Source organism: Salvelinus alpinus, chromosome 2 (assembly GCF_045679555.1).
Source record: "Salvelinus alpinus chromosome 2, SLU_Salpinus.1, whole genome shotgun sequence".
Classification (NCBI taxonomy): Eukaryota; Metazoa; Chordata; class Actinopteri; order Salmoniformes; family Salmonidae; genus Salvelinus; species Salvelinus alpinus.
Genome location: NC_092087.1, coordinates 64,383,229 through 64,411,118, shown reverse-complemented (window position 1 = coordinate 64,411,118; position 27,890 = coordinate 64,383,229). Strand labels below are relative to the sequence as shown.

Genomic DNA, 27,890 nt, shown 5'->3' with positions numbered 1-27,890 from the left:
TTCAACGTTATTTGTCAACATATTGTGATGTGGAATCTACGTGGAAAATACATTGGATTTGAAAAAAGTAATCAACTGTCATCAACTGTTGTTTCGAGGGGTATCATTTCAGCCACAGGATTATGTCATCGTGGTGACCAAATTTCAACATAGACAAACCTTGTATAAAATATGTTGAATTTGTACAAATTTTAACAACGTCATATTTTCAACGTAATATCCACTATAAGATAAAAACAATAGGCTGGGCAGCACCTCTTACTGGACAGTCGATCTATCTACAGCTATTCCTTCGGTCTCCCATCCAGGGTTTTAACCAAGCCCTGCTTAGCATTGATATTTGTCACTGACTATTAACCATAATATAATAATATATATGCCATTTAGCAGATTCTTTCATCCAAATCGACTTACAATAATGCATGCATACATTTGACTTGTGTGTGGCCCTGTGGATGGTCCAGGGAATCAAACCCACAATCCTGGCTTTTCAAGCGCCATGCACTACCAACTGAGCCATACAGGACAACTTCGTTGGCGCCGCATGTCACACACTGGTCGACACTCTCCGGGGCTTTAAACTCCAGCAGCGCCTGGTGCTTGAACGGCATCATCATGATGTAGCTGTCAAAGGAAGACCAAATGACAAAGACACAATTAGTAACCCACCGCAACATTGAGGTTGATCTCTAGTGACAGACCGAATTTAGAAAATCTAGATCGCTAACTAGCATGGAGTGCGGTCATGGGTTCAGAGATTACATCTATAGAATACGGCACGCGATTGTCGTGCAAGTTTAGAGATTCTTTCTTTGCCAATGTGCTATCGTGAGAATGATTGTTGAGAAATGTCACCGTTGCTATGAAAGTCATTCCAAAGGGTTAGGTTCACAGAGCAAATGAAATGTAACCATACTTTATCGATCATTCTGTGTATCATCAATGACGCTATTTAGGCCTATGTAGCATTTGGGAAGTAATCAACAGCCGTTGTTTAAATTCAGCCCAGGATTCAACAAAAAATAGCCAATGCATGTAGGCCTAGGGTTTCAAGCGTTGGTTGATTTTGAAATGGAATCTACAAGTTAATATGAAATATGTGGATTCACGTCTCCATCTCAACCAAAAATAAAAGTTGAAGAATAGGATTAAATCAAATAAAACTTGATTTGAAGTGAATATAAAGTTTGATTTGATTTAGTCCTATTTTTTAACATATATTGTTTGGTTGAAATGGAGACGGGAATCCAACATATCAATTATTCATTTGTTTACAAACTGGAATTGAAGCCAAACTCAGTGGTATAGATAGTGCTATCCAAGCATAAGATGCATCTCCTTCAAATGTTGATATTTGGTAGTGTTGACAACCAAACACAATTCAATATCACTTTTGCAATATGTTAAATAGCCTATTAACTTGTCAACAAGTTAACAAATTATATGTTCGATTCACGTCTCCATCGCAACCAAAAATACAAGTTAAAGACTAGAATTAAGCCAATGGCCCAGATGGAACTATCCAAGCAGTAGATACATGTCCTTTAATAAATGTTGATATTTGATTGCATTGTCAACCAAACACAATTCAATATTACCTTTGTAAGACAGTAAATAGCATAATGGTAAGGCTATCTTACAAACTAATATAACAGTATTTGTTCAACCTGAACATGAGGAACACATCCAAGACTACATTTTGAGTTTACTATAACTATAAATGTATTCTTATAGAAAGCGTTCAGGGTCGCAGGTCTGTAGAAATCTTTGCAATTGCAATAATAATCTGTACAAAAAAATCAAAACCCCATTTATCCACCATGTTCTTTAATGTAGTCCCAGGTAACTGCAATCTAGGTCATGTGGTTGTGCTATTAAATCAAGCACAGTGATAACACATTAAGTTGTTGTATCTAGGTGAACTAAATATCTGACATTCCCATTTGAACTTTGTTGTGCTTTTAAATGGTTGAAAGCGCGGTGATAACACATTTAGGTGAAAACAAAAACAAAAATCAGACGTTGATTTTACGTTGGAATTTGGTTGGGCTTTTAGATGGTTGAAAGCATAGTGATAACACATTGGGAATTCAACCAACTTTTGGCTGTCTTTTTGAGTGTGTGTAAATAGGTTGGAACCACATTGATCAACGTATCTACCAAATATTACCCAATTCTCCACGTTGAAATGACGTTGTGTGCCCAGTGGGAAGCTTGCAAGGATTTTGTTCACAATGGTTTAGTTTACAATGGTTTCATTTCAAATAGTTTAGTTCACAATGGTATGGCTTACGATAGTTCATTCAGAATGTTTTAATTCATGATAGGTTTGCTTATGATGGTTTAGCTTACAGTATTTTAGCTTATGATGGTTTAGTTCACGATGCAATGGTTAAGTTTGTGATAATTCAGCAATGGTTTTGGTCAGAATAGTTAATAATGTTTAAGTTCAGAATGGTTTAACTTTACAATGGTGTTGCTTACGATGATTTAGTTTACAGCGATTTAGCTTGGGTTTCCCGAAAGCCTTGTAGCTAATGTGGCATGTTATTTATCTCGACAACCCAGCTTCTCAGCCACAAGAGAGTAACGTAAAGTCTAAAATGTATGTTTAACTGACAGCCAATCTTCTATCCATGAACAAATATAATCAAAATAATCCAGATTAAATACTTTTCGACGTGCGGTGTTGGTCTGGGTCATCTAGAAAAATACCACATTAACTACTAAGCTTTCAGGAAACTCACCCCTGAATTGTGACTTATTATTGTGTTCATTACGGCATTAGTCAGAACCCTGTCGTTGCTCTTCTGTCTTCTAGGATGTTCTGTACACAGTCTGCAATCCCATAGGCAACGTGCTGCGCATTGTCATCTTCAAACGCAATGGAATCCAGGCCATGGTGGAATATCCTTTCTGGAGTCAAGCTGGGCTACTGCAGGCGTGTGTGTGTGTGTGTGTGTGTGTGTGTGTGTGTGTGTGTGTGTGTGTGTGTGTGTGTGTGTGTGTGTGTGTGTGTGTGTGTGTGTGTGTGTGTGTGTGTGTGTGTGTGTGTGTGTGTGTGTGTGTGTGTGTGTGTGTGTGTGTGTGTGTGTGTGTGTTCGTGCATGCACGGGTGTGTGACGAGGATGCATCTACTGTGGATGCATGTACATGTGTGTGGATTCAGGAGTCTGTCTGTATGAGTGATTTTGCGTACATGTCTGTGTATGTCTCCCTGTGGGTTTGTGTGAGTATGCACACCTGCATCAGTATGTCACTTTGGAGTGGGAAACAAGCTGTCAGTCAGTGCTGGCCCCGCACAGAAACACACACACACACACACACACACACACACACACACACACACACACACACACACACACACACACACACACACACACACACACACACACTCAGGCTGTAAAAAGCTTCAGAGTAGAGGAGCAGAACCCACTCCACTCGACCGGGTCCTCGAGAGCGCTGGATCAGCATGAGCAGCATTCCAGCGGACGAGATGGCCCTTCATCAAATATGGATGACTGTCTCTCGGCATCACACACACTCCTGGCACACACACATCTCGCATGAATAAACACCTGACAGCATCAGCGCTCGCCTGTATGTCGGAAGCAGTGTGTCTGTGTCTATTATGGTTTGCACACCTCCAGTATGTGTAGTGGGTTAGAGGCCATATTTCAACACACATTTCATTATGCAAGCCTTATATCAACCTTATAACAACTTATGTCATATTTAGCATGTTGTAGGCCAGTCAGTGCATATAGTTCTGGAGTGTGAACTACATTTGTGTTCAGTTTTGGGGAGTACTTTTGGGAAGTACTTTTAACTGATATACTGAAGTACTGATATACCTAGTTCATAGTAGACTGTTCGCTTGTAAACTCTCCTTCCAGACTCACATTAAGCATCTCCAATCCAAAATTAAAGAATCTAGAATCGGCTTACTATTTCTCAACAAAGCCTCCTTCACTCATGCCGCCAAACATACCCTCGTAAAACTGACTATCCTACCGATCCTTGACTTTGGCGATGTCATTTACAAAATAGCCCCCAACACTCTACTCAGCAAACTGGATGTAGTCTATCACAGTGCCATCCGTTTTACCAAACCCACTGGATCCAGGTCATCTATAAGCCTTTGCTAGGTAAAGCCCCGCCTTATCTCAGCTCACTGGTCACCATAGCAACACCCACCCGTAGCACGCGCTCCAGCAGGTATATTGCACTGGTCATCCCCAAAGCCAACATTTCCTTTGGCCGCCTTTCCTTCCAGTTCTCTGCTGCCATTGACTGGAATGAATTGCAAAAATCTCGGAAGCTGGAGTCTTATATCTCACACTCTAACTTTAAGCATCAGCTGTCAGAACAGCTTACTGATCACTGTACTTGTACACAGCCCATCTGTAAATAGCACACCCGACTACCTCATCAAATCAAATGTATTTATATAGCCCTTCTTACATCAGCTGATATCTCAAAGTGCTGTACAGAAACCCAACCTAAAACCCCAAACAGCAAGCAATGCAGGTGTAGAAGCACGGTGGCTAGGAAAAACTCCCTAGAAAGGCCAAAACCTAGGAAGAAACCTAGAGAGGAACCAGGCTATGAGGGGTGGCCAGTCCTCTTCTGGCTGTGCCGGGTGGAGATTATAACAGAACATGGCCAAGATGTTCAAATGTTCATAAATGACCAGCATGGTCAAATAATAATAATCACAGTGGTTGTCGAGGGTGCAGCAAGTCAGCACCTCAGGAGTAAATGTCAGTTGGCTTTTCATAGCTGATCATTAAGAGTATCTCTACCGCTCCTGCGGTCTCTAGAGAGTTGAAAACAGCAGGTCTGGGACAGGTAGCACGTCCGGTGAACAGGTGAGGGTTCCATAGCCGCAGGCAGAACAGTTGAAACTGGAGCAGCAGCACGGCCAGGTGGACTGGGGACAGCAAGGAGTCATCATCATGCCAGGTAGTCCTGAGGCATGGTCCTAGGGCTCAGGTCCTCCGAGAGAGAGAAAGAGAGAATTACAGAGAGCATACTTAAAATTCACACAGGACACCGGATAAGACAGGAGAAGTACTCCAGATATAACAAACTGACCCTAGCCCCCCGACACATAAACTACTGCAGCGTAAACACTGGGGGCTGAGACAGGAGGGGTCAGGAGACACTGTGACCCCATCCGATGATACCCCCGGACAGGGCCAAACAGGAAGGGGCGCCAACCCAGACAGGAAGATCACGTCAGTGACTCAACCCACTCAAGTGACGCACCCCTCCTAGGGACGGCATGAAAGAGCACCAGTAAGCCAGTGACTCAGCCCCTGTAATAGGGTTAGAGGCAGAGAATCCCAGTGGAGAGAGGGGAATTGGCCAGGCAGAGACAGCAAGGGCGGTTCGTTGCTCCAGAGCCTTTCCGTTCACCTTCACACTCCTGGGCCAGACTACACTCAATCATATGACCCACTGAAGAGATGAGTCTTCAGTAAAGACTTAAAAGTTGAGACCGAGTCTGCGTCTCTCACATGGGTAGGCAGACCATTCCATAAAAATGGAGATCTATAGGAATTCTAGGGACAATTAGGAGGCCTGCGTCTTGTGACCGTAGCGTACGTGTAGGTATGTACGGCAGGACCAAATCGTAAAGATAGGTAGGAGCAAGCCCATGTAATGCTTTGTAGGTTAGCAGTAAAACCTTGAAATCAGCCCTTGCCTTTACAGGAAGCCAGTGTAGGGAGGCTAGCACTGGAGTAATATGATAATTTTTTGGGGTTCTAGTCAGGATTCTAGCAGCCGTATTTAGCACTAACTCAAGTTTATTTAGTGCTTTATCCGGGTAGCCGGAAAGTAGAGCATTGCAGGAGTCTAACCTAGAAGTAACAAAAGCATGGATTAATTTTTCTGCATCATTTTTGGACAGAAAGTTTCAGATTTTTGCAATGTTACGTAGATGGAAAAAAGCTGTCCTTGAAACAGTCTTGATATGTTCGTCAAAAGAGAGATCAGGGTCCAGAGTAACGCCGAGGTCCTTCACAGTTTTATTTGAGACTTCTTTTCAACCATCAAGATTAATTGTCAGATTCAACAGAAGATCTCTTTGTTTCTTGGGACCTAGAACAAGCCTCTCTGTTTTGTCCGAGTTTAAAAGTAGAAAGTTTGCAGCCATCCACTTCCTTATGTCTGAAACACAGGCTTCTAGCGAGGGCAATTTTGGGGCTTCACCATGTTTCATTGAAATGTACAGCTGTGTGTCATCCGCATAGCAGTGAAAGTTAACATTATGTTTTCGAATGACATCCCCAAGAGGTAAAATATATAGTGAAAACAATAGTGGTCCCAAAACGGAACCTTGAGGAACACCGAAATGTACAGTTGATTTGTCAGTCATTTACCACCTTCACAAGTGCAGTCTCAGTGCTATGATGGGGTCTAAAACCAGACTGAAGCATTTCGTATACATTGTTTGTCTTCAGGAAGGCAGTGAGTTGCTGCGCAACAGCTTTTTCAACATTTTTTGAGAGGAATGGAAGATTCGATATAGGCCGATAGTTTTTTATATTTTCTGGGTCAAGGTTTGGCTTTTTCAAGAGAGGCTTTATTACTGCTACTTTTAGTGAGTTTGGTACACATCCGGTGGATAGAGAGCCGTTTATTATGTTCAACATAGGAGGGCCGAGCACAGGAAGCAGTTCTTTCAGTAGTTTAGTTGGAATAGGGTCCAGTATGCAGCTTGAAGGTTTAGAGGCCATGATTATTTTCATCATTGTGTCAAGAGATATAGTACTAAAACACTTGAGTGTCTCTCTTGATCCTAGGTCCTCATCCCCATATTATTACTTAACCTCTTGCTCTTTTGCACCCCAGTATCTCTACTTGCATGTCATCATCTGCACATATATCACTCCAGTATTAATGCTAAATTGTAATTATTTTCACCTCTATGGCTTATTTATTGCCTACCTCCCTACTCTTCTACATTTGCACACACTGTACACAGATCTTTCTGATTTTCTTTTCTGTTGTGTTATTAACTGTACGTTTGTTTATGTGCAACTCTGTGTTGTTGTTTTTGTCGCACTGCTATGCTTTATCTTGGCCAGGTCGCAGTTGTAAATGAGAACTTGTTCTCAACTGGTCTACCTGGTTAAATTAAGGTGAAATAAAATAACATAAATAGTCATTTGATAACTAATTCCCATATTGTTCCCTAATTTGTAGTTACATTGTAATGCAATGGGCATCTGTTTATATTTACTGTCTAGCATTATAAGACTTTGTCCCCAAGTTGGCTCATTATGTGGATCATGTACAGATATCAGTCTAGAGTTTCTTGCTAATGGTACCACTAGGAGCAGAGATTGGCCAATGGAAACTCAGGAGACAAGGGATTGTTGTCACTGTTGTTTCAGGTTTGGGGTTTTATGGGAGATGGATGCTTAAATCCCCTGTTTTATTGCCACTGGGATGTGGTTGCCGGGGCAATGGGGGTTTCTAAGGCGCTCTGTGTTGCATGTGTGTTTGATCTGATCTGTCTGTGTGTGTGTGTGTGTGTGTGTGTGTGTGTGTGTGTGTGTGTGTGTGTGTGTGTGTGTGTGTGTGTGTGTGTGTGTGTGTGTGTTCCAATGGGAGTACCATCACATACTGTATTTTATCATATAATATTTGAAGACATTGGCTCAACAAGCGAGAAACAGAAAGACAATTTGGCCCACCTCAATTAGATGTCAATTATATTATATTAACACAGCCATTTTGGACCTTTTTATGCTCTTAGGTTTTTATAGTGCATTTTACGTTTACTACCAAATTTGCATAAAGATCTAGCCGTCTGCATTTTTCTGGAACCAGAGCAGCTTGATCAGATTGCATGATGGTTAGAGACTAGAGTCACTCAACCCAGTGCAACTGTGTTTTAGAGTAGCTGGAGTCAGCTCAGTCACTGCCAATATGGATATAGAATAGGGCCTTGTTCAAACACTCTTAAAAATGAATCCTTCCTTCCTACCTTCTTCAGCTAATTACTGATCTTTCATGAATGGATTGACGTAAGCAAGCTTTCCATTGTATTGCACCAATTATGCCATGTCAGATGAGTGATTACCTACAAGGACGCGAGGGAGGAGAATGCTTTTTAGGAGGATTTGAACAGGGCCCTATTCTATAAACAAATCTGCAATGGCTGAGCTGATTACAGCTTTTCTAAAGCATAACTACATTGGGCTGAGTGACCTAAGAGTATGCGAACAGCCTTGGTCATCTGCAGGTTTGGCTTGTGGTTCTTGCTCCATCTCCTATCTTATTGCCTTCTGGTCATTTGTGATTCTACACTGATCTATTCTGTTTGCCACACAATGTTTTGAATTATTCCACTGAGATCCTCCTAGTTGCTCTTCCTTAATGGTGTCGCCACGTTCGAAACTGTCAAAAATGCCCAGAAGGCAAAATCAGCACTCAACGGAGCAGACATATACGCCGGCTGCTGTACCCTGAAGATAGAATACGCTCGGGTAAACACAATCACAAACCCACATACACACACAGTGCTCACACACACTCCACCAGGATTCCTGTGGACCCCTAACACACATGCACCGGTGCTCTGCTCTCTCTCCCCATGCAGCCCACGCGACTCAACGTCCTCCGCAACGACAATGATAGCTGGGACTACACCAAGCCCTTTCTCGTCAGGCGAGGTACGATATCCTTCCTTCCTGCTGAATCTCTTCATGTACTAGGGTTGTATTCATTAGGTAGCAAATTGAAGAAAACGGACTGGAACAAGGAGAGACTACCTGGACGTGTCCAATAAGAAACGCACATTTTAGTTCTCTGTTGCAAAACGTTTTAAACCATTCTCCCGTTGCATGCTCTAATGAATACGACATGTGTGTGTGTGTGCGTTGTGTGTGTCACTTCTGTTTTACAAAGAGCTGAAATTAAAATATGGTGAGCAGAGCAACCCTCAAATTTGTAGCCGTGGTTGTCAAACCATTTCAAAACCATTTCAACCTTCACACTCCTACAGACGCATAATCAGTTGAAATGGGCTGTGACAAGAAATGAGTTCCGCCATTGTGGTTTTACATTCGTTCCTTAAAGAGTGGCCATGAATCTCAATTTGCCAGTTCGTCTCTTGATTTCTCTTCAACATTAGGCCTCAGTCTTTGTCCCTGCCTAGTCTTCTTCATTGCCTAACTAAAATGAGTCAAAATAATCTCTCTGTTAAAATGTTTTCTCTTTCAGTCATTCGCACTTGTTCCATCAGAGAACCTTGGTTACATACAGATCCTTCTGTTTTACGTCTGAATTGTCAATAGAAATGTCAGATTTTGCTGATGATCGTCACCCTCTCTGTGTACCACTTCCTGTGCTTATAGTGCTGTAGCTTGCTGTTGCTTTAGCGTCCCCTACTTCTCAGTGCTGCAGATCAGAGCGGTTACGGCCCAGTCGTCACTGTCTAAAACAGGGTTTCCCAAACTCATCAACAAGCTTTGATTATTTGAATCAGCTGTGTAGTTAGTGCTTGGGCAAAAAAACAAAATGTGCCCCCAGGCAGGGCCCCAGGACCGAGTTTGGGAAACCCGGGTTTAGTAGTACCTTCATTTTCTAATCACAAATGGTATTTTATCCACTAACACCAACCTTATCTTATCCAGATGTGTTTACGTACATAGTTAGGAAGAGAGCCATCTGATTGAATCAAGTCCCGATTGTGTATACGTACTCAAATAAATATTTTATTGCAACCAATCAATCACATTTATTTTATAAAGCTCTTTTCACATCAGCAGTTGTCACAAAGTGCTATACAGATACCCAGCCTAAAACTCCAAACAGCAAGCAATGCAGATATTGAAGCACAGTGGCTAGGAAAACCTCCCTAGAAAGGAAGGAACCGAGGAAGGAACCTAGAGAGGAACAGGCTCTGAGGGGTGGCCAGTCCTCTGCCTGTGCCAGGTGGAAATTATAACAGTACATGGTCATTTAGGCCAGATCGTTCTTCAAGACGTTCATAGACGACCAACATGGTCAATAGTTTAACACCTCAGGAGTAAATGCCAGTTGACTTTTCATAGCCGAGAAATTATTAAAGTATCTGTGAAAACAGATAAATAACAGATATGTTCATTCGTCGTGTCGTCACAATATTGTTTTGAACTGTCCGTTTTAGGACTGATGCACAGCTGAGCATTCTACTCAATGCAGTCTCAATGAATGCTGATGAAGATTTTGTCTAAAGTGCATTACTGTGGCTTTGAAACCCGATGACATTTCAAAAGGAGGCAAATCATTTTTAGGACAAGCTTTTGTCATTGTGATGTCGCCAGATTTACTTTAGATACAGTATAGATAGCTAGCTAAGATTGAGGGGAGAGCACTGACATTTTAGCTAGCTAACGTTAGCATTGCTAGCTATTTCTGACAAACTTTTGTAGCTGAGGGCAAAATTGCCATCTCTCTAAAATAAACTTGACGGCAATGATGGCGAAGTTGTTTTCTACAAATGATTTGCCTACTTTAGCAATGTCATTGTATTTCCACGTCACTATAGTGTACATTTGACGAAACAGTCATTAGCCCCCATTCAGACTCAGCATTAACAATCAGACATCAATATGCTGCAGCATCTGTAGAATGTTCGTTAATAACAATGGCAATGACGCGACTGATGGAGGTGCATCCCATGAATATGCTTCCACTTCTATCAGTCTGTCCTTGAACAAATCTTTATGGAAACATTGGATGTTTTTATCTAATACAGCCCATCTTTGAAAAATAAAAACATTCATCCCTTTGCCGTGGCCATGGTTGCCTACATTGCATGGTACAAATGCTGACACGAATTATTGAAAAACAATAAGCAAGCTCGAACCCTTGGATTTGTCCGTGTTGAGTAGTTCCAGAGAATAAAGCAACACAGATGAAAGGGCTATTGCTAATCCCCCCCTCCTTTAATCTTTCATTTTGTCATCTATCTATTTTACTACTCAATCGGTGAAAACATCATAGAACCTGTTCATAACAGAGCCTATTCCCCTGTCCCTTTGCTGAGCCCATACCAATGAATTGATGCATATTCATTTGAAATACAGATACACAGTGCATTCGGGAAGTATTCTGACCCCTTACCTTTTTCCACATTTTGTTACGTTACAGCCTTATACTTAAATGGATTAAATTGTTTTTCATTCTCAGCAATCTACACACCTACACATACCCCATAATGACAAAGCAAAAAAATATATTAAAAAATTGCACATTTAAAAAAAAAAATACAGAAATACCTTATTTACATAAGTATACAGACCTTTTGCTATGAGACTCGAAATTGAGCTCAAGTGCATCCTGTTTCCGTTCATCAACGGTGAGATGTTTCTACAACTTGATTCGAGTCCAACTGTGGTACATTCAATTAACTGGACATGGTTTGGAAAGGCAGCCACCTGTTTTTTATAAGGTCCCACAGTTGACAGTGCATGTCAGAGCAAAAAAAAGCCATGAGGTGGAGGGAATTGTCCCTAGAGCTCCGAGACAGGATTGTGTCGAGGCACCGATCTGGGGAAGGGTACCAAAAAATGTCTGCAGCATTAAAGTTCCCCAAGAACACAGTGGCCTCCATCATTCTTAAATGGAATCAGTTTTGAACCACCAAGACTCTTCCTAGAGCTGTCCGCCCGGCCTAACAATCGAGGGAGAAGGGCCTTGGTTAGGGAGGTGACCAAGAGCCCGATGGTCACTCTGACAGAGCTCAAGAGTTCCTCTGTGGAGATGGGAGGACATTCCAGAAGGACAACCATCTCTGCAGCACTCCACCAATCAGGCCTTTATGGTAGAGTGGTCAGACGGAAGCCACTCCTCAGTAAAAGGCACATGACAGCCCGCTTGGAGTTTTCCAAAAGGCACCTAGGACTCTCAAGACCATGAGAAACAAGATTCTCTGGTCTGATGAAACCAAGATTGAACTCTTTGCCCTGACTGCCAAGCGTCACATCTGGAGGAAACCTGGCACCATCCCTGCAGTGAAGCATGGTGGTGGCAGCATCATGCTGTGTGGATGTTTTTCAGCGGCAGGAACTGGGAGACTAGTCAGGATCGAGAGAAAGATGAACGGAGCAAAGTACAGAGAGATCCTTGATGAAAACCTGCTCCAGAGCACTCAGGACCTCAGACTGGGGCGAAGGTTCACCTTCCAACAGGACCCTAAGCACACAGTCACGACAACGCAGGAGTGGCTTTGGGACATGTCTCTGAATGTCCTTGAGTGGCCCAGCTAAAGCCCGTTCTTGAACCCGATCAAACATCTCCGGAGAGACCTGAAAATAGCTGTGCATCGACGCTCCCCATCCAACCTGACAGAGCTTGAGAGGATCTGCAGAGAAGATTGGGAGAAACTCCCCAAATACAGTTGTGCCAAGCTTGTAGCATCATACCCAAGAAGACTTGAGGCTGTAATCACTACCAAAGGTGCTTCAACAAAGTACTGAGTAAAGGGTCTGAATACTTATGTAAATGTGATTGGGGGGGGGGGGGGGGGGGCATTGCAAAATGTTTAGAAACCTGTTTTTGCTTTGTCATTATGGGGTATTGTGTGTAGATTGACAAGGGGAAAAAACTATTGAATCAATTTTAGAATAAGGCTGTAACGTAACAAAATGTGTAAAAAGTCAAGGGGTCTGAATACTTTCCGAATGCACTGTACAATAGCATTGTCCCCACACCAAATATTATAGCTTTGCAATGCTCAATAAAAGAGAACCCTTGGTCTCTGAATTTGAAGCTCTCGTGTACTGGGGATGCTTTAACAATATGAGGTGCTGTAGATAGACTACAGCGCATAATCATATTCATATAAATGGGAGCATGGTTTTTAACCAAGCAGAAAGCCTGCCTTGTGTGACTTGGGCTTGATTAAACGTCCGTTGGACGGTGTGATTGACACGCCAACCCCGATTCCAATTCTCTCGCCACAAATGGAGGGTAAACAGTGTCTTATCACCCACAAGCCAGGGCTGCTCTCCAATCGATCGCCTTGCCGAGTATTGGATTTTGAAGGTTTGTTTGACTTTGACGACGTCAAGGACTTTTTGCCGTGGAGTTGAAGATGTGTGGTCAGCTTCCAATTGTTTCTATTGACCGGAGGAAGGAGACAGACAAGCAACTAGAAAAATAGCAAGAGGCTGAAAATAAAATGCTGACATGAAAAACGGCTGAATAATAATGGATTGGAAGCACTTTAGTGCAAACAGAGAGAAATTAAAATAAAACAGCCCCACACAATCCTCTTGAGCCACAGACGGTAAATTTAAATCCTAATCAGCTTGCATTTTGGGGAAATTGAAATGCTATATTCGCACTCAAAAAGGATTTGTTCGGTGTCTATACAGTAGCTTATTATACATACATAGAGAAGGACAGCGTGTAAATAGATGTAATTCTTCTCATCAGAATCACATAGTAGTTTATGGATGTTGTCTTTCAAACCTCTTGTTCGTTCTTTTGAGTACATTGCCTCGAAGGTACTCAAGAACATTGCCTCAAAACACTTCAAGTAAAGTCTAGAAGTGTATTCACACCTGCAGGGGACGTGCCTTATTAAACATTTAGATAAGACACGAGAGAAACACATCAGGTGTGTTCCACACATCTCTTACCTCTTATCTGTAAAAAAAAAAAAAAAAAAAAGTTTTGCGGTATAATTTTTGCCGCTCTATCGTTTTATTTATTTATTGATCCCCTATGTACTGCCAGGTTTATGTGGGCAGATACAATTTCCATAGATTTATCCCAACTACTGGGATGACGTCATTGTCAGAGGCCTCTCTGTATCTCTCGCTCTCTCTCCCCTCCTCACTCTCTCCCGCCGTCTCTCTCGCTCTTCCTCCCTCCTCTCTCTTTCTCTTTCTCTGCCAGTCTGTCAGGCAAATGGCGAACCTGTCGGCTCAGTGCAGGCATCAAGGCCACTCCTCCTCTCCTCTCAGTTAATCCTTCTCCTCTCCCCTCTCAGTTAATCCTTCTCCTCTCCCCTCTCTTTGAGGTTTCTGTACAAGTACGGCAACCCACCAATCCCACCGGTTCCTGTCCGCCTAACTGCTCGTTTTGTACCAATTAGCTTAGCTCTGCATGAGCTCGGTCCCCTGTGGACGGCATGCGTTCTCTTTTAACCCAGCGCTGCACCTTCCGTTTGTGTCTGCGTGAGCAGCACCAGTTCTCTCTCGCATTGTTGAAATGAGACTTTGAAATGATGTTCAAATGATGTGACGCAGGTTGAGTCATTGGTGCTTGCGCTGAAAGACACGTGCACGTGAACAGCGCACACACACACGCACACACGCAGTCTGGCACACACACTTCTCTCAAATCCTCAGTGTAACGGGGTTCACTGAGTTGACGGTTGTGCATAGGTCATTGAAATCCTCACGCCACCAACTCCCACCAACACCTCGAAAATGTTAAGGAATCCTTTCATATTAGATTGTTTGATGAGTGAGGGATGCAGTGAGATAGCCTGGTCCTATATCTGCTTGTGCTGTACAGACAAAGCCCCATAGAGGTATACAGCACAAACAGATCTGGGACCAGGCTAACAAAGACGGAGGCTGTTTCCAGCAATGCTCCATATAGTAGTCTGTAACTTCATTGGGACACCTTACATGAAAACAATGATATTACATATGCTTCAGTCTTTGTTCTGACAGCACCTAGAGTGGGTTTGTCTGCGACTCTGCCAGTAAGCTGCATTAGGGAAAAGATGGGCTGAAAAGACTCTTATCTTCGTTTGTCCCTGTTTGTCCCTTTCCTGGTTCACAGTAAGAGGATTAGGGCAGAAGGCTGCTTCATATACCTTTTTTCCATGTCAATGCGTTTTCCCTCCTATCTGGGTCAACGTTTCCACCCGAGGCCATTGAACTGTAACTGTGACATTTTAACTGTCATTTTAACACCCCCCTCTTCCCGAACACCCCCCCCCCCCAACACACTTTTTTTATCGTTCCTCTGCAATTCACCCAGACTCAGTCAGCCAAGGAAGAGAAATGTGTCATTTGAAATGAAAGGCCAAATGTGAACCAAACGTGTCTTGTTTTGCTGTTATGCCAATTACCACAAGTGTCAAGTAGTGTCTAGATTTGCTGTTACTAAATCGAATCTGCTTGCTTAGTATGGTTTTATGGTTTTCAGTAATTTCTAGGCTGGCGTGCAAATGTGCCAATTTGTGTGTGTGTGCGAATATGTGCTTGTGTGTTAGTCTTGTGTGTGTTAATCCCATGTGTGCATGTGTGTGCCTGTGTCTGTTAGTCTCCATGTGTGTGTATCTGTGCGTGTCTGTGCATTTTGAGGGGATGGATGTGCAATTGGCACCTGGTGGCATTGTCACTTCACATTTGCCTTACACTGTGTATTCTCTCTGTATTGCAGAGCGGGGGAAGGGGAGGCAACGCCAGGCCATTCTGGGAGAGCATCCGTCCTCCTACAGCGACAACGGCTATGGTCAGTGTCGCTCAAATTCGCTGCCTCTCTTTATCCCTCCCTCCCTCCCTCGCTCTTTCTCTCTTTTTGTCTCATGTCTCTCCCTCACACACACACAAACACACACACGCGCGCACACACGCTTACTCCCTCTCTCTTTATCCCTCTCATTGTGACTCATCTCTCTCCTTCTCCATCTCTCGCTCCCTCTCTCAGCATCTCTCTCTCTAGATCCCTCTTTCAGTCTCCTCTCTTTCAGTCTCTCTTCTTCCATCTTTCTCCCAGCCTCTCTCTCTGTATCCCTCTCTCAGACTCACCATCTCTTTCTTTCTCTCTCTCTCTCTCTCTCTCTCTCTCTCTCTCTCTCTCTCTCTCTCTCTCTCTCTCTCTCTCTCTCTCTCTCTCTCTCTCTCTCTCTCTCTCTCTCTCTCTCTCTCTCTCTCTCTCTCTCTCTCTCTCTCTCTCTCTCTCTCTCTCTCTCTCTCTGTGTGACTGTCATTGTGCAGCTGGGCTTTGGGTATCCTGTAATTAAGCTCCATCCCCTACAGACACATACATCTGGAGGAGGTGGTGGAGGTTGGATGGATGGAAAAACAGGGGGAGGAGGGGTGGTGTCTGCGTATGTATGTGTGTGTGTGTCATATAGTCATAGGTGTGCGTGTGTGTGTGCGTGTGTGTGTGTGTGTATATGTGTGTGCCGGGAGTTTGGAAAGAGTGTGGTGATGTGAGCGGCTACTCTTGAAGGCACTTGGTAATTAGCAAGATCTGCAGGGGAAACGGGGTGCAGTGGTGTAGAAAATGGTCTAGGACCTTTTTTGGTACTGCTGGGATTTTTTCTCCTTCTTCGTGGGGGGCTGAGGACTGGGGGCTGAGGACTGAGGGGAGAAGTTTGCACTGTCATCTCAACCATCCCCAATAAGGTCATCCAATGTCTGTGGCAGCTTTTTCTTGTTCTTTCTCTCTCTCTCTCTCTCTCTCTCTCTCTCTCTCTCTCTCTCTCTCTCTCTCTCTCTCTCTCTCTCTCTCTCTCTCTCTCTCTCTCTCTCTCTCTCTCTCTCTCTCTCTCTCTCTCTCTCTCTCTCTTTCTCTCTCTCTCTCTCTCTGCCCCATCTGTCTCTCTCGCACTCTCTCTCTCCATGCCCCCCTCTGTCTCTCTTGCACTCTCTGCCCCCACTGTCTCTCCCTCTCTCACCCACTCTCTCTCTCACTCTATTTCTTTCTCTCTCTCTCACTCTCTCTCTCTATCCCTCTACCCTCATCTCCCCTCTATTTCTCACTTTCTCTCACTCTCTCTCTCTCTCTCTCTCTCTTTCTCCCACTCTCCAGGGTCACACTGCCCCCTGCTGCCCGTGCCCAGCAATAACAGGTACAAGAGGAGCTCCCCCCATGACGCCCAGGAGGTGGTCGCCTACCCCCTGCCCCAGACCTCCTCCTATATGGGCCACGCCTCCAGCTCGTCGGTCGCCATGGTGAGCGGCCTGCACCCCGCCAAGATGAACTGCACCCGCATCTTCAACCTCTTCTGCCTGTACGGAAATATTGAGAAGGTCAGTGTCAGCGACTGTTTTCACACGCGATTAAAGCTAGATTGGATTGCCTGGATTGCCCCTTTTAAATGAGAGAGTTGAGGGCAGTCGAATGACAGCTAGTGTGACTAGGGGGTGGATACAATCAAAGTTGCCATGGCAATCTTTATGCAGTAGCTTTGGTTACAGAATCACTGCCAGCGACCTACCACTGTGAGGGGAGTGCCTACCAGTTTGATTCAATTGAACCCTGAACCGTATTATGTTTTAGATTGAGACTTATTCCAGTTGGTCTCTGTACTAACGTGGATTAAAAACAAAAGTGTGCTCAGTGATTAGTTGACCAATCGAATCAGGTGTGCTGGTACTGGAGTAGTACTGGCGTAGTCGAAGAGAAGCCATTGGTAGAGGAAATGCAAAACTGACCCAAGATCAGTGTCGCCTAGTAGACTATCAGAAGGTCTGTATTGATTCACAGTGATGCCATTCGGTCTTATTTACGCCCCCCAGGTGAAGTTTATGAAGAGCGTCCCGGGCACCGCACTGGTAGAGATGGGAGATGAGTACGCTGTGGACCGATCCATCACACACCTCAACAGCATCAAGGTGTTCAGCAAGAGGCTCAACGTCTGGTGAGGAGGTTACATGTTTCACCTTTGACCCCCCACCCCCTGAACCCGTAGCTTGATGAGCGTGACATTCATCTTTCCTCGATACCTCGCGTCGTCTCTCCTTGCCTCCTTTGTCACAATATGTTGGAAGAGCAGGTGTAAGGGAAGAACCTTGGATCTCCTCCTCAAATGCGTTTTGAGAAGGAGGCAAGAAGACAGGATGTAAGGTCATTTTTTGAAAGAGACATTGTTTGAACACTTAGAACCTATTGGTCCCCTTGGTTTCGTCTAGTTTTAGATCAATAATTACTTCTAGGAAGGAAGGAAAGGAGGATTTTAGAAGGATTTTAACAGGGCCTCTACCATGATACTTAACAGCATGCTTTCGCTAACGCAACAGAAACAAAAATGTATAGTTTTGCTTACATAACTTGTAACTCTTTATTTTGGCCTGACATAAAATAAAACTTTCCTTCAGTAAATGTTGTAATTTATGACCTAAATATACCATTCTTACGTTTCGATAAAAAATGTCAACATTTACTTTAGAAATAGCTATTACCATCATCATTATCATCAATCTGTTGCTTTAGCAAATTTGTGTTTTGGAATCTTCAAAAGCGTTAGGACCAAAGGACACTTATTTGTCTCGACAGCGTTATTTGTCTCGACAGCGTTGGCTGTTCAAAGCCTCCGTGTGGGTTGCGTTGCGTTGTCCTATCAAATTGGCAGCCTCCATCTATCAGAATAATGAATTGCCTTAGCTGCTAGATCCAGTTTAGATGAGGCTTCGTTCAGCTCCGCTGGGCCTCAACCCTCGCCGCAAGGAATTCAAACAGCATTTCATTATGTTGGTGGACGGTCCACCACCAACTGACTGCATACCCAAATCTGAAGACATTGCTGCAACATGTGGGGCGTTGTTTGTAACATGCTATATGTTGTGAAAGAGATGGATTTCGTGGCATAAAATACATCGTTTTCCATAGCATGTTATAAACAATGCCCCAAAATAGTATAGAATGTTACAATACAAACAATGCCAGAATAATTATAGCATGTTATTAACAATGCCCCAAATAGTATAGAATGTTACAATACAAACAATGCCAGAATAATTATAGCATGTTAAAAAACGGCGCTACAATAGCAATAGTTATATCACTAGGCCTCTAAATGAGAGACTGCATAGCATTGAAAAATCTAAAGGGCATTTCATAAATCCCCTTCAAACCGTTGGGAGTTAGTCTCTTGCAGCACTAAGCCGATACGTACCTAACCTCTTGTTCCCCTCGGCCCTTGAGAGCCAATTTGTTATTAAAGGGTCAAGACACGTCTTCCTATCCCTATCTGTACCTTGGCCTCATTAATGTATAAACCCCATTTAAAATGCTTCCTTTTTGTTCATCCACTACAGGAGAGCTGGAAACATAGAATTACATATAGATTCTCTATGGCTGGAAATCTATCAGCTGCGTTCTGGTTCCTCTCCTTTACTCATCTTCTTATCTCTTCCCCATCCCTCCCTTCCCTTGTTTATCATTCCTGTTACACACTCTCTATCTATCTGTCTATCTATCTATTGCTCTATCCATTCATCCCTCCCTTCCTCGATCTTTCCCTCCCTCCAGTGTGTCCAAGCAGCACGCGGTCATCCCCAGTCAGGTGTTTGAGCTGGAGGACGGCAGCTGCAGCTACAAGGACTTCGCCATGACCCGGAACAACCGCTTCAGCAGCGTGGGCCAGGCGTCCAAGAACATCATCCAGCCGCCCGCCACTGTGCTGCACTTCTACAATGTCCCGCCCTGCATCACCGAGGACGAGCTGCAGAGGGTGGGTGTGGAGGGGAGGGAGGAAGGGGTGGGTGTTTAGGCTGGAATGGTGACTGATGTCTAGAGAGGCGGGAGGTGGGGTTAAGGGGAGATTGAACCCTTTCTATAGTGGAATTAAACGTTTGGATGACCCTGAGAATGGGTAACAGGAGACACCTGCCTATAGGGTAGAGGACACAAGCAAGTGGGGTGATTGTTCTTAACATTTTAATAAACAGGAATTAAAATGTTTGCAATATGTTTGCAATAAGTTATTTGGCATCAGACAGACAGTGGCCCAGTGGCCCTCCAAGACCAGGTTTGAATAACATTTGCCTGTAGTAGCCTATTTATTGTCCGGTGTTGAGATTCACATCATAACATCGCCATCTAGTGGATGATTTATACAAAACACTGAATGAAGCAATGTTGACGCAATAGCTGAATCCTTTCTGTCGTGTGCTTTCTGTTTAGTTATGTACAGAGCATGAGGTACCCGCTTTCATCAAGTTCAAAGTCTTCGATGCAAAACGTAAGTTCCATTCATTGTGTTGGACTAAATGGACGTTATATAGCATGAGTCAATTCAGTAGAGGTACTAGTCATAGACATTCAGCTGTTCTTCTAAATGTGTCAGCAACCGCTAGGCACCTAAATGTAATTAATAAGGAATAACATAAATAGATAAATAGTATTCTACTATCATTTATATGGATAGACCACTATGAATACTTTTCTATAAATGTTCATAAATGCTTTCAAAATTATCACACTCGTTGTAAATGCTTAAATGCTTATTAATGTGTATCAATGTTTACGAATGATGAAATACATATTAAATGCGTAGAACATATTGTAATTTATTATAAACAAGCACTTTCACATGTTATCTTTTCCAATCACTCTCTTTTCAATTTGGCCGATGTTCTTCTAGCCAGCTCCAAAACGATCTCGGGCTTATTCGAATTTGACAACAAGACACACGCTGTGGAGGTTCTGACAGTCCTCAACCACCACCAGATCAGAATACCAAGTAAGTCCTGTGTCTTACTCCGGAGAGAATGCTTGCTTCAATGGCAGAAAAGTAGAGCGAGAGATGATGAGAGAATGATAGAAAGAGAATGGGTCACAAGGCAGTAGGCTGGATTCAAACCTCTGCCAGCACCATATGTGTGCCAGAGACTGCAGCCCTAGAGAACCGCTAGAAAACCCATGCCAACTCATCTGTCTCTTTTTAAGTGACATCTTCGAGACATTTAACATGGTTCTGACTGCAACTATCCACCTAAAAAAATATATATATGGTTGACGCCGACGCCCACGCCCACACGGAAATCGAATTAGCATAATACAAATGCAATTATTAAGAGGCTAGATACAAATAGCTAATCCTGGCGACCAATGTTCTAGCATGAATTTATTGAGGCATGCCGCTCAGGGATGTGAAGGTGTTACAAGCATGGTCTATGTGTTTAGTGTAATTAACAACTATCAAATGAAAAGCAAAGAGTCAATCAAATAATGACTGTTAAACGAGGAATGCATTTACTCAATTCAACTAATATTAATTAATTTAATTAATTTAATTAATTTAATTAAATAAATAAATTAAACTGTTCGCTGCTCTGGCACCCCAATGGTGGAACAAACTCCCTCACGACGCCAGGTCAGCGGAGTCAATCACCACCTTCCGGAGACACCTGAAACCCCACCTCTTTAAGGAATACCTAGGATAGGATAAAGTAATCCTTCTAACCCCCCCCCCCCCTTAAAAGAGTTAGATGCACTATTGTAAAGTGGTTGTTCCACTGGATATCATAAGGTGAATGCACCAATTTGTAAGTCGCTCTGGATAAGAGCGTCTGCTAAATGACTTAAATGTAAATTAATGTATTAGTCACAAAAGACATGAGATTCAAACAATTGCAGTGTACATGAAATACGTGATACATTACAGCGTAACACAGAGTAAATTACTATCACCAATAGGCTAAGACTTAACGTGGTTACACATGTCTTCAGTTCAGAATCATGTCTTAAAACTTCGTATGGCTGCAATCCCGTTAACGGGATCGATATGACAACAGCCAGTGAAAGTGCAGGGCGCCAAATTCAAACAACAGAAATCTCATAATTAAAATTCCTCAACCATACAAGTATTTCCCACCATTTTAAAGATACACTTCTTGTTAATCCCACCACAGTGTCCGATTTCAAAAAGGCTTTACAGCGAAAGCACCACAAACGATTATGTTTCACAGAAAAACACAGCAATTTTTCCTTTTTTCACAAAAAGCAGAAATAGAGATAAAATTAATCACTAACCTTTGATGATTTTCATCAGATGACACTCATAGGACTTCATGTTACACAATACATATATGTTTTGTTCGATAAAGTTCATATTTATATCCAAAAACCTCAGTTTACATTGGCGCCATGTTCAGAAATGCCTCCAAAATATCCGGAGAAATTGCAGAGAGCCACATCAAATAACAGAAATACTCATCATAAACTTTGATGAAAGATGCATGTTTTACATAGAATTAAAGATAAACTTGTTCTTAATGAAACGTAACAGTCAGTAGAAACATGTCAAACGATGTATTGAATCAATCTTCAGGATGTTTTTAACATAAATCTTCAATAATGTTCCAACCGGAGTATTCCATTGTCTTCAAAAGTGCGATGGAACAGAGCTCCCTCTCATGTGAACGTGCATGGTCAGAGCATGGTCAGCTCATGATAGACCTTACTCATTCCCATCTCCTTCGGCCCCACTTCACAGTAGAAGCATCAAACAAGGTTCTACAGACTGTTGACATCTAGTGGAAGCCGTAGGAAGTGCAAACTGACCCATATCCCACTGTGTATTCGATAGGCGATGAGTTGAAAACCTACAAACCTCAGATTTCCCACTTCCTGGTTGGATTTTTTTCTCAGGTTTTTGCCTGCCATATGAGTTCTGTTATACTCACAGACATCATTCAAACAGTTTTAGAAACTTTTAGAGTGTTTTCTATCCAATACTAATAATAATATGCATATATTAGCAACTGGGACTGAGGAGCAGGCAGTTTACTCTGGGCACCTCTGGGCATCTTTTCATCCAAGCTACTCAATACTGCCCCTGCAGCCATAATATGTTTTTAAGAGAAAAAAACTGTGTGTCTGATACACTTAGGAGCTTGGTAGCAAGTTATCAAAGTATGAGCTATTTCACTCCCCTCTTAACCAAATTCAAGCAGGAACGCACCCCCAATCTGAATGAACACTTCTTGACACTTTACTAGTGAAAACAAAAGGTAGGAACAACACACCCAGATTCTTATATAATCAACTCAATTTTAATGTTATGATGGACAACAGGAACGTGCCTAATAACCCGTCAACCCAATATACCATTTTTTTCCCCTAGCTAGGCAAGTCAGTTAAGAACAAATTCTTATTTACAATGACGGCCTACCCCGGCCAAACCCTAACCCGGACGACGCCAATTGTGCGCCGCCCTATGGGACTCCCAATCACGGCCGCTTGTGATACAGCCTGGAATCAAACCAGGGTCTGTAGTGACGCCTCTAGCACTGAAATGCAGTGCCTTAAGACCGCTGCGCCACTCGGGAGCCCAAAGACTCGTCCCCATACCGGGAGTCAAACCCGGGCCGCCTGGGTGAAAACCAGGAATCCTAAATGAATATTCCGCCATCCATCCGGACAATGCCAAATAGAATCAACACGCCAGGCTAGCCACTAGACGCCTGTTCATCACTGGCCTTCATCATCGTTCACATTGTTCACATTCGACTACAATACAAGTTAAAGACATGTTTGTTTTATTCTTCCCTTGTGCTCCTCCCTTACACAGCAGGTATTCACCTTCACACTGGCCCGACAACGCAGACAAAAGCCAATAGACTTTGGGTCTTTTTTTCTTTTCTTTTTTACTGTGAGGCAAAACAAAAATGGAGCCCCCCTCAAACAACTCCATCGTGTGCTTTCATTATTTGTTTTTGTGGCAGAGGAGGAAAATTGCAGGAGAAAGCTTTGTATTCTCTAGTAATAAAGGCTTTCATACAGACAGCCTCACGCCACAGTCTCTTTGTGGGTGGCAGTCCTAAGGTCCCAGTTAGCTGAAAATAGTCCGAATATAAGGAGTAACCCCTTGAGGCAACACAACACACACACAAACACTCACTCCATCATTCGCTCACTCACACATAATATGCACATACATGTATACTGACTCTACACATATATCCTGTTGCCTATCACCTTACCCCTATACATATCTACCTCCGTCACTCCAGTATCCTTGCACATGTAAATATGGTATTGGAACTGACTTTTTAAATATTTCCTGTATATAGTATGCTTATAGTATGCATTTCACTGAACTTGTGCATGTGACATTAAAACTTGACACATGATCCTGACTAGTAAATACCAGGCATTCAGTTGAAATGTTGATGCATAAAGAGACATGACATGTTATAACCATTATTAAAATACATTATAAAGGCTTGTGCATGCTTATAACAAGTAGTAAACAATTATACCGGCAGGGTACCTCCCCTGTGATCTAGGAAATCTATAGCAAATGCACAAATACACACACACACACACACACACACACACACACACACACACACACACACACACACACACACCACAAAGTAAATGTATAGAGTTAAACGTGTGTGCAAGTCATGTATTTTTTATCTTCTCCTCATCCCTTCTTCCTATTCTGTCTTTCCATCTGCAGATGGTTCCAACCCTTACACCCTCAAGCTTTGCTTCTCCACTTCCTCACACCTCTGAGACCTGGAAAACCAAGATGGCCGCCGCACTAGTTCGCCATCAACCAGGAGAGAAGCGGATCGGGGAGAAAGCAAGAGCACCCGATGAAGGAGAGCGAAAGAAACAACGCGAGAGTGGAGAGTCAACACACTTTCTCGGACCTGAGAATGGAAAAGCGAGGAGTTAAAAACACTCAAGATCACCCCCCCCCCCCCCCCCCATATGAACTATTTTAATGGATTATTTTTGTTGTATTTTTTCCTTTGTTTACAAAAAATATTTGAAGGAGCTGCAAGTGGTTGGGCTGACAGTTGTAACTGACAGAGGGAGAGGAAAGCCCAACTATGCATCCTGGCAGGGCTGCTTACTCTGCACCACAATTGATTTGACATTTCCTGTGCTGACTTGATGAGGGCCCGAATTTGACTTCTGTCTTTTTGTTGCGTGACCTATTTTAGTGGTCAAAAGACAGTGGCCTACGGTACATTTTCATTCCTAAACTGATGTCAATGGCCAGTGGCCAGTTTTATAACTTTCAGAAGATTCCCAAAGGGCAGCTGGGATAAAAATTACAAATTGAAACCAATGGAGGGCAAAACAATTTAGGCGGTGGGGGGCTGCTCTCAGCTAGGGGAAACACTGGTGGAAACTAGTGGAAATGCGTGTGCCTAACTCTGCAATATAAGAGATTACTCAGTGTTTGTAAATGAACAACCCGTTCACATTATATTGTACATATGTGTGTATAGCAGTTGAGTGGGTGTCCGGGCACTATGTTAATAAGAGCAGTTCCTTATGGAAAAAAACTACATTTCACATGTGAATTGTTCCAAGAAAAAAACATTTCCATGTGATTTCAAATCATATGATTTTCCACATGTGAAATCAGGTGGTTTTTCTGTAAGGGGTGTTTCTAAACTTTTTCTGTCGATGGTCCTCTTCTTTGGAGGGCCATTTGAATTAAAACTAAAATGAACACTTGAGACTGTCAGCTTACTATCTGATAGTCAGCAGCAACCCGCCATGTCGGTCCCTGGATCTAGGGTTGGAAAATACTCAGCCGCTACGAGACGTCTGTCTTCTCTCAAGACTACATTTTTTTGAAGAAGACATTTCAAACTGTGTTTCAAGCGTTCCAAACCCTGAAGGTCCATGCGGGTTGGATGTGTTTAGTGTTCCTAGTTATACTGTGTCTCCATGTTTGTACTTGGCCCACCACCACCATGTCTGAAGAATTCACTGTGAGCATGTGCAGTCATTAAAACATTTGCCAGTCGATACACGACGATGTCATTTTATTCTTATTCCGATAGGCGCCTATCCAATTAGCATTCTATTATATATTCAGTTCTGGTAACACTTTGCAATAAGGTTACCTTTAAGGGGTTATAATTTGTTTATTATTTAATTAAACATTTATAGAACATTAAATCGCTACTAAATTGAATTTGAACAATGTCATGTTTCATGATACAGAGAGGGAAATTCAGCAGTTTAGCCAGATCAAAGTTGGACTGGCAGTTCCTGACCTAGAATTTGGTGTCCTGACAAACCACTTTTACACTTTAGACCATTTGAAGTTATGTGGAGGCAATTAAGCAGGCAAATCATATTATGATTATGAGCAAAATGATTTGAGGATATAGTCGTCATCGATTTTGGTCGCATCTTGGCATTCGGCTGGTCCCCACAGTGAAGAGGTTTGCAAAGCGTCTTGCTTGGAAAAGCAATTGCCAAACTATATATATACAATACATTCGGGGAAGTATTCAGACCCCTTGACTTTTTACACATTTTGTTACTTTACAGCCTTATTCTAAATAGTTTTCTCCCCTCATCAATCTACACACAATACCCCATAATGACAAAGCAAAAACATGTTTTTAGAAATGTTTGCAAAAGTATAAAATATAAAAAATTGAAAAACTACATTTGCATAAGTATTCAGACCCTTTACTCAGTACTTTGTTGAAACACCTTTGGCAGCGATTATAGCCTCGAGTTTTCTTGGATATGACGCTACAAGCTTTGCACACCTGTATTTGGGGAGTTTCTCCCATTCTTCTCTTCAGATCTCTCAAGCTATGTCAGGTTGGATGGGGAGCATCACTGCACAGCTATTTTCAGGTCTCTCCAGAGATGTTCGATCAGGTTCAAGTCCGGGCTCTGGCTGGGCCACTCAAGTGTTGTTTTTGCTGTGTGCTTAGGGTCGTTGTCTTGTTGGAAGGTGAACCTTTGCCCCAGTCTGAGGTACTGAGCACTCTGGAGCAGGTTTTCATAAAGGATGACTCTATACTTTGCTCCATTCATATGTCCCTTGATCCTGACTAGTCTCCCAGTCCCTGCCGCTGAAAAACATCCCCACTGCATGATGCTGCCACCACACCGTGCTTCACCGAAGGGACGGTGCCAGGTTTCCTACAGACGTGACACTTGGCTTTCAGAACAAAGAGTTCAATCTTGGTTTCATCAGATCAGAGAATCTTGTTTCTCATTGTCTGAGAATCCTTTAGGTGCCTTTTGGCAAACTCCAAGCAGGCTGTCATGTGCCTTTTACTGAGGAGTGACTTCTGTCTGGCCACTCTACCATGAAGGTCTGATTGTTAGAGTGCTGCAGAGATGGTTGTCCTTTTGGAAGGTCCTCCCATCTCCACAGAGGAACTCTGGAGTTATGTCAGAGTGACCATCGGGTTCTTGGTCACCTCCCTGAACAAGGCCCTTCCCCGATTGCTCAGCTCTATGACGAGTCTTGGTAGTTCCAAACTTCTTCCATGTAAGAATAATGGAGGCCACTGTGTTCTTGGGGACCTTCAATGCTGCAGAAGGTTTTTGGTACCCTTCCCCAAATCCGTGCCTCGACACAATGCTGTGTTGGAGCTCTACGGACAAATCCTTCGACCTCATGTCTTGGCTTTTGCTCTGACATGCACTGTCAACTGTGGGACCTTATATAGACAGGTGTGTGCCTTTCCAAATCATGTCCAATCAATTGAATTTACCACAGGTGGACTCCGATCAAGTTGTTAATAAGGTGTTTCTGTTTTTTACAAAGATTTCTAAAAAACTGTTTTCACTTTGTCATTATGGGGTATTGTGTGTAGATTGATGGGGGGGAAAATGTATTTAATCGATTTTAGAATAAGGCTGTAACGTAACAAAATGTGGAAAAAGTCAAGGGGTCTGAATACTTCCCGAATGCACGGTTGCGTTATCTAGAACAGTGTTTCCCAGACATTTCCTTGAGTACCCCCAGTTGTTCCATTTATTTGATCAATTCCTGTACCAGCACACCTGATTCAACTGGTCAACTAATCACGTTTTTAATTAGTTGAATCAGGGGTGCTAGTGCTGGACTAGATCCAATATGTGGAATAGCGGGGGGTCCTTGAGCAGAGGTTTGTTAAGCACTGATGCTGGGAAAAAATTATCTGGAGACTATCCATCTGTATCTCTGCTCTGTATTCTACTATAACCACGGCAGCTCATGGTAGTGTGTCCTGCCCGGCTGCCCCTCTGGTCTTGGGGTCTTGAGAAGATGTGTGTGGGGTAAACACAGCTTTGTCCCTAAAAGACCAAACCCACTCAGCATGTCTGTGTGCCTCAGTGAAGCATGAAAAGCAACCGTCTGGCCTCCCTTAATTCCCTCTTCTCTTTTTTCACACTTCCCTGGCTGTGGCAATCCA

General features: G+C 43.0%; 1 protein-coding gene across 1 annotated transcript in view; it reads left to right on the top strand.

The window, feature by feature from the left end:
* LOC139566607 (heterogeneous nuclear ribonucleoprotein L-like) overlaps positions 1-25,485 on the top strand; it is a 54,581-nt gene extending 29,096 nt beyond the window's left edge. Inside the window, exons 4-13 of the mRNA XM_071387856.1 lie at positions 2,822-2,907; positions 8,408-8,504; positions 8,618-8,690; positions 15,412-15,483; positions 16,789-17,009; positions 17,499-17,620; positions 19,231-19,432; positions 19,885-19,942; positions 20,345-20,443; positions 24,173-25,485. Of these exons, the coding sequence (XP_071243957.1) occupies positions 2,822-2,907; positions 8,408-8,504; positions 8,618-8,690; positions 15,412-15,483; positions 16,789-17,009; positions 17,499-17,620; positions 19,231-19,432; positions 19,885-19,942; positions 20,345-20,443; positions 24,173-24,228 (1,086 nt within the window). The 3' untranslated portion in view covers positions 24,229-25,485. The remainder of the gene's footprint in view (positions 1-2,821; positions 2,908-8,407; positions 8,505-8,617; positions 8,691-15,411; positions 15,484-16,788; positions 17,010-17,498; positions 17,621-19,230; positions 19,433-19,884; positions 19,943-20,344; positions 20,444-24,172) is intronic.
* Positions 25,486-27,890: the final 2,405 nt, after the last annotated feature.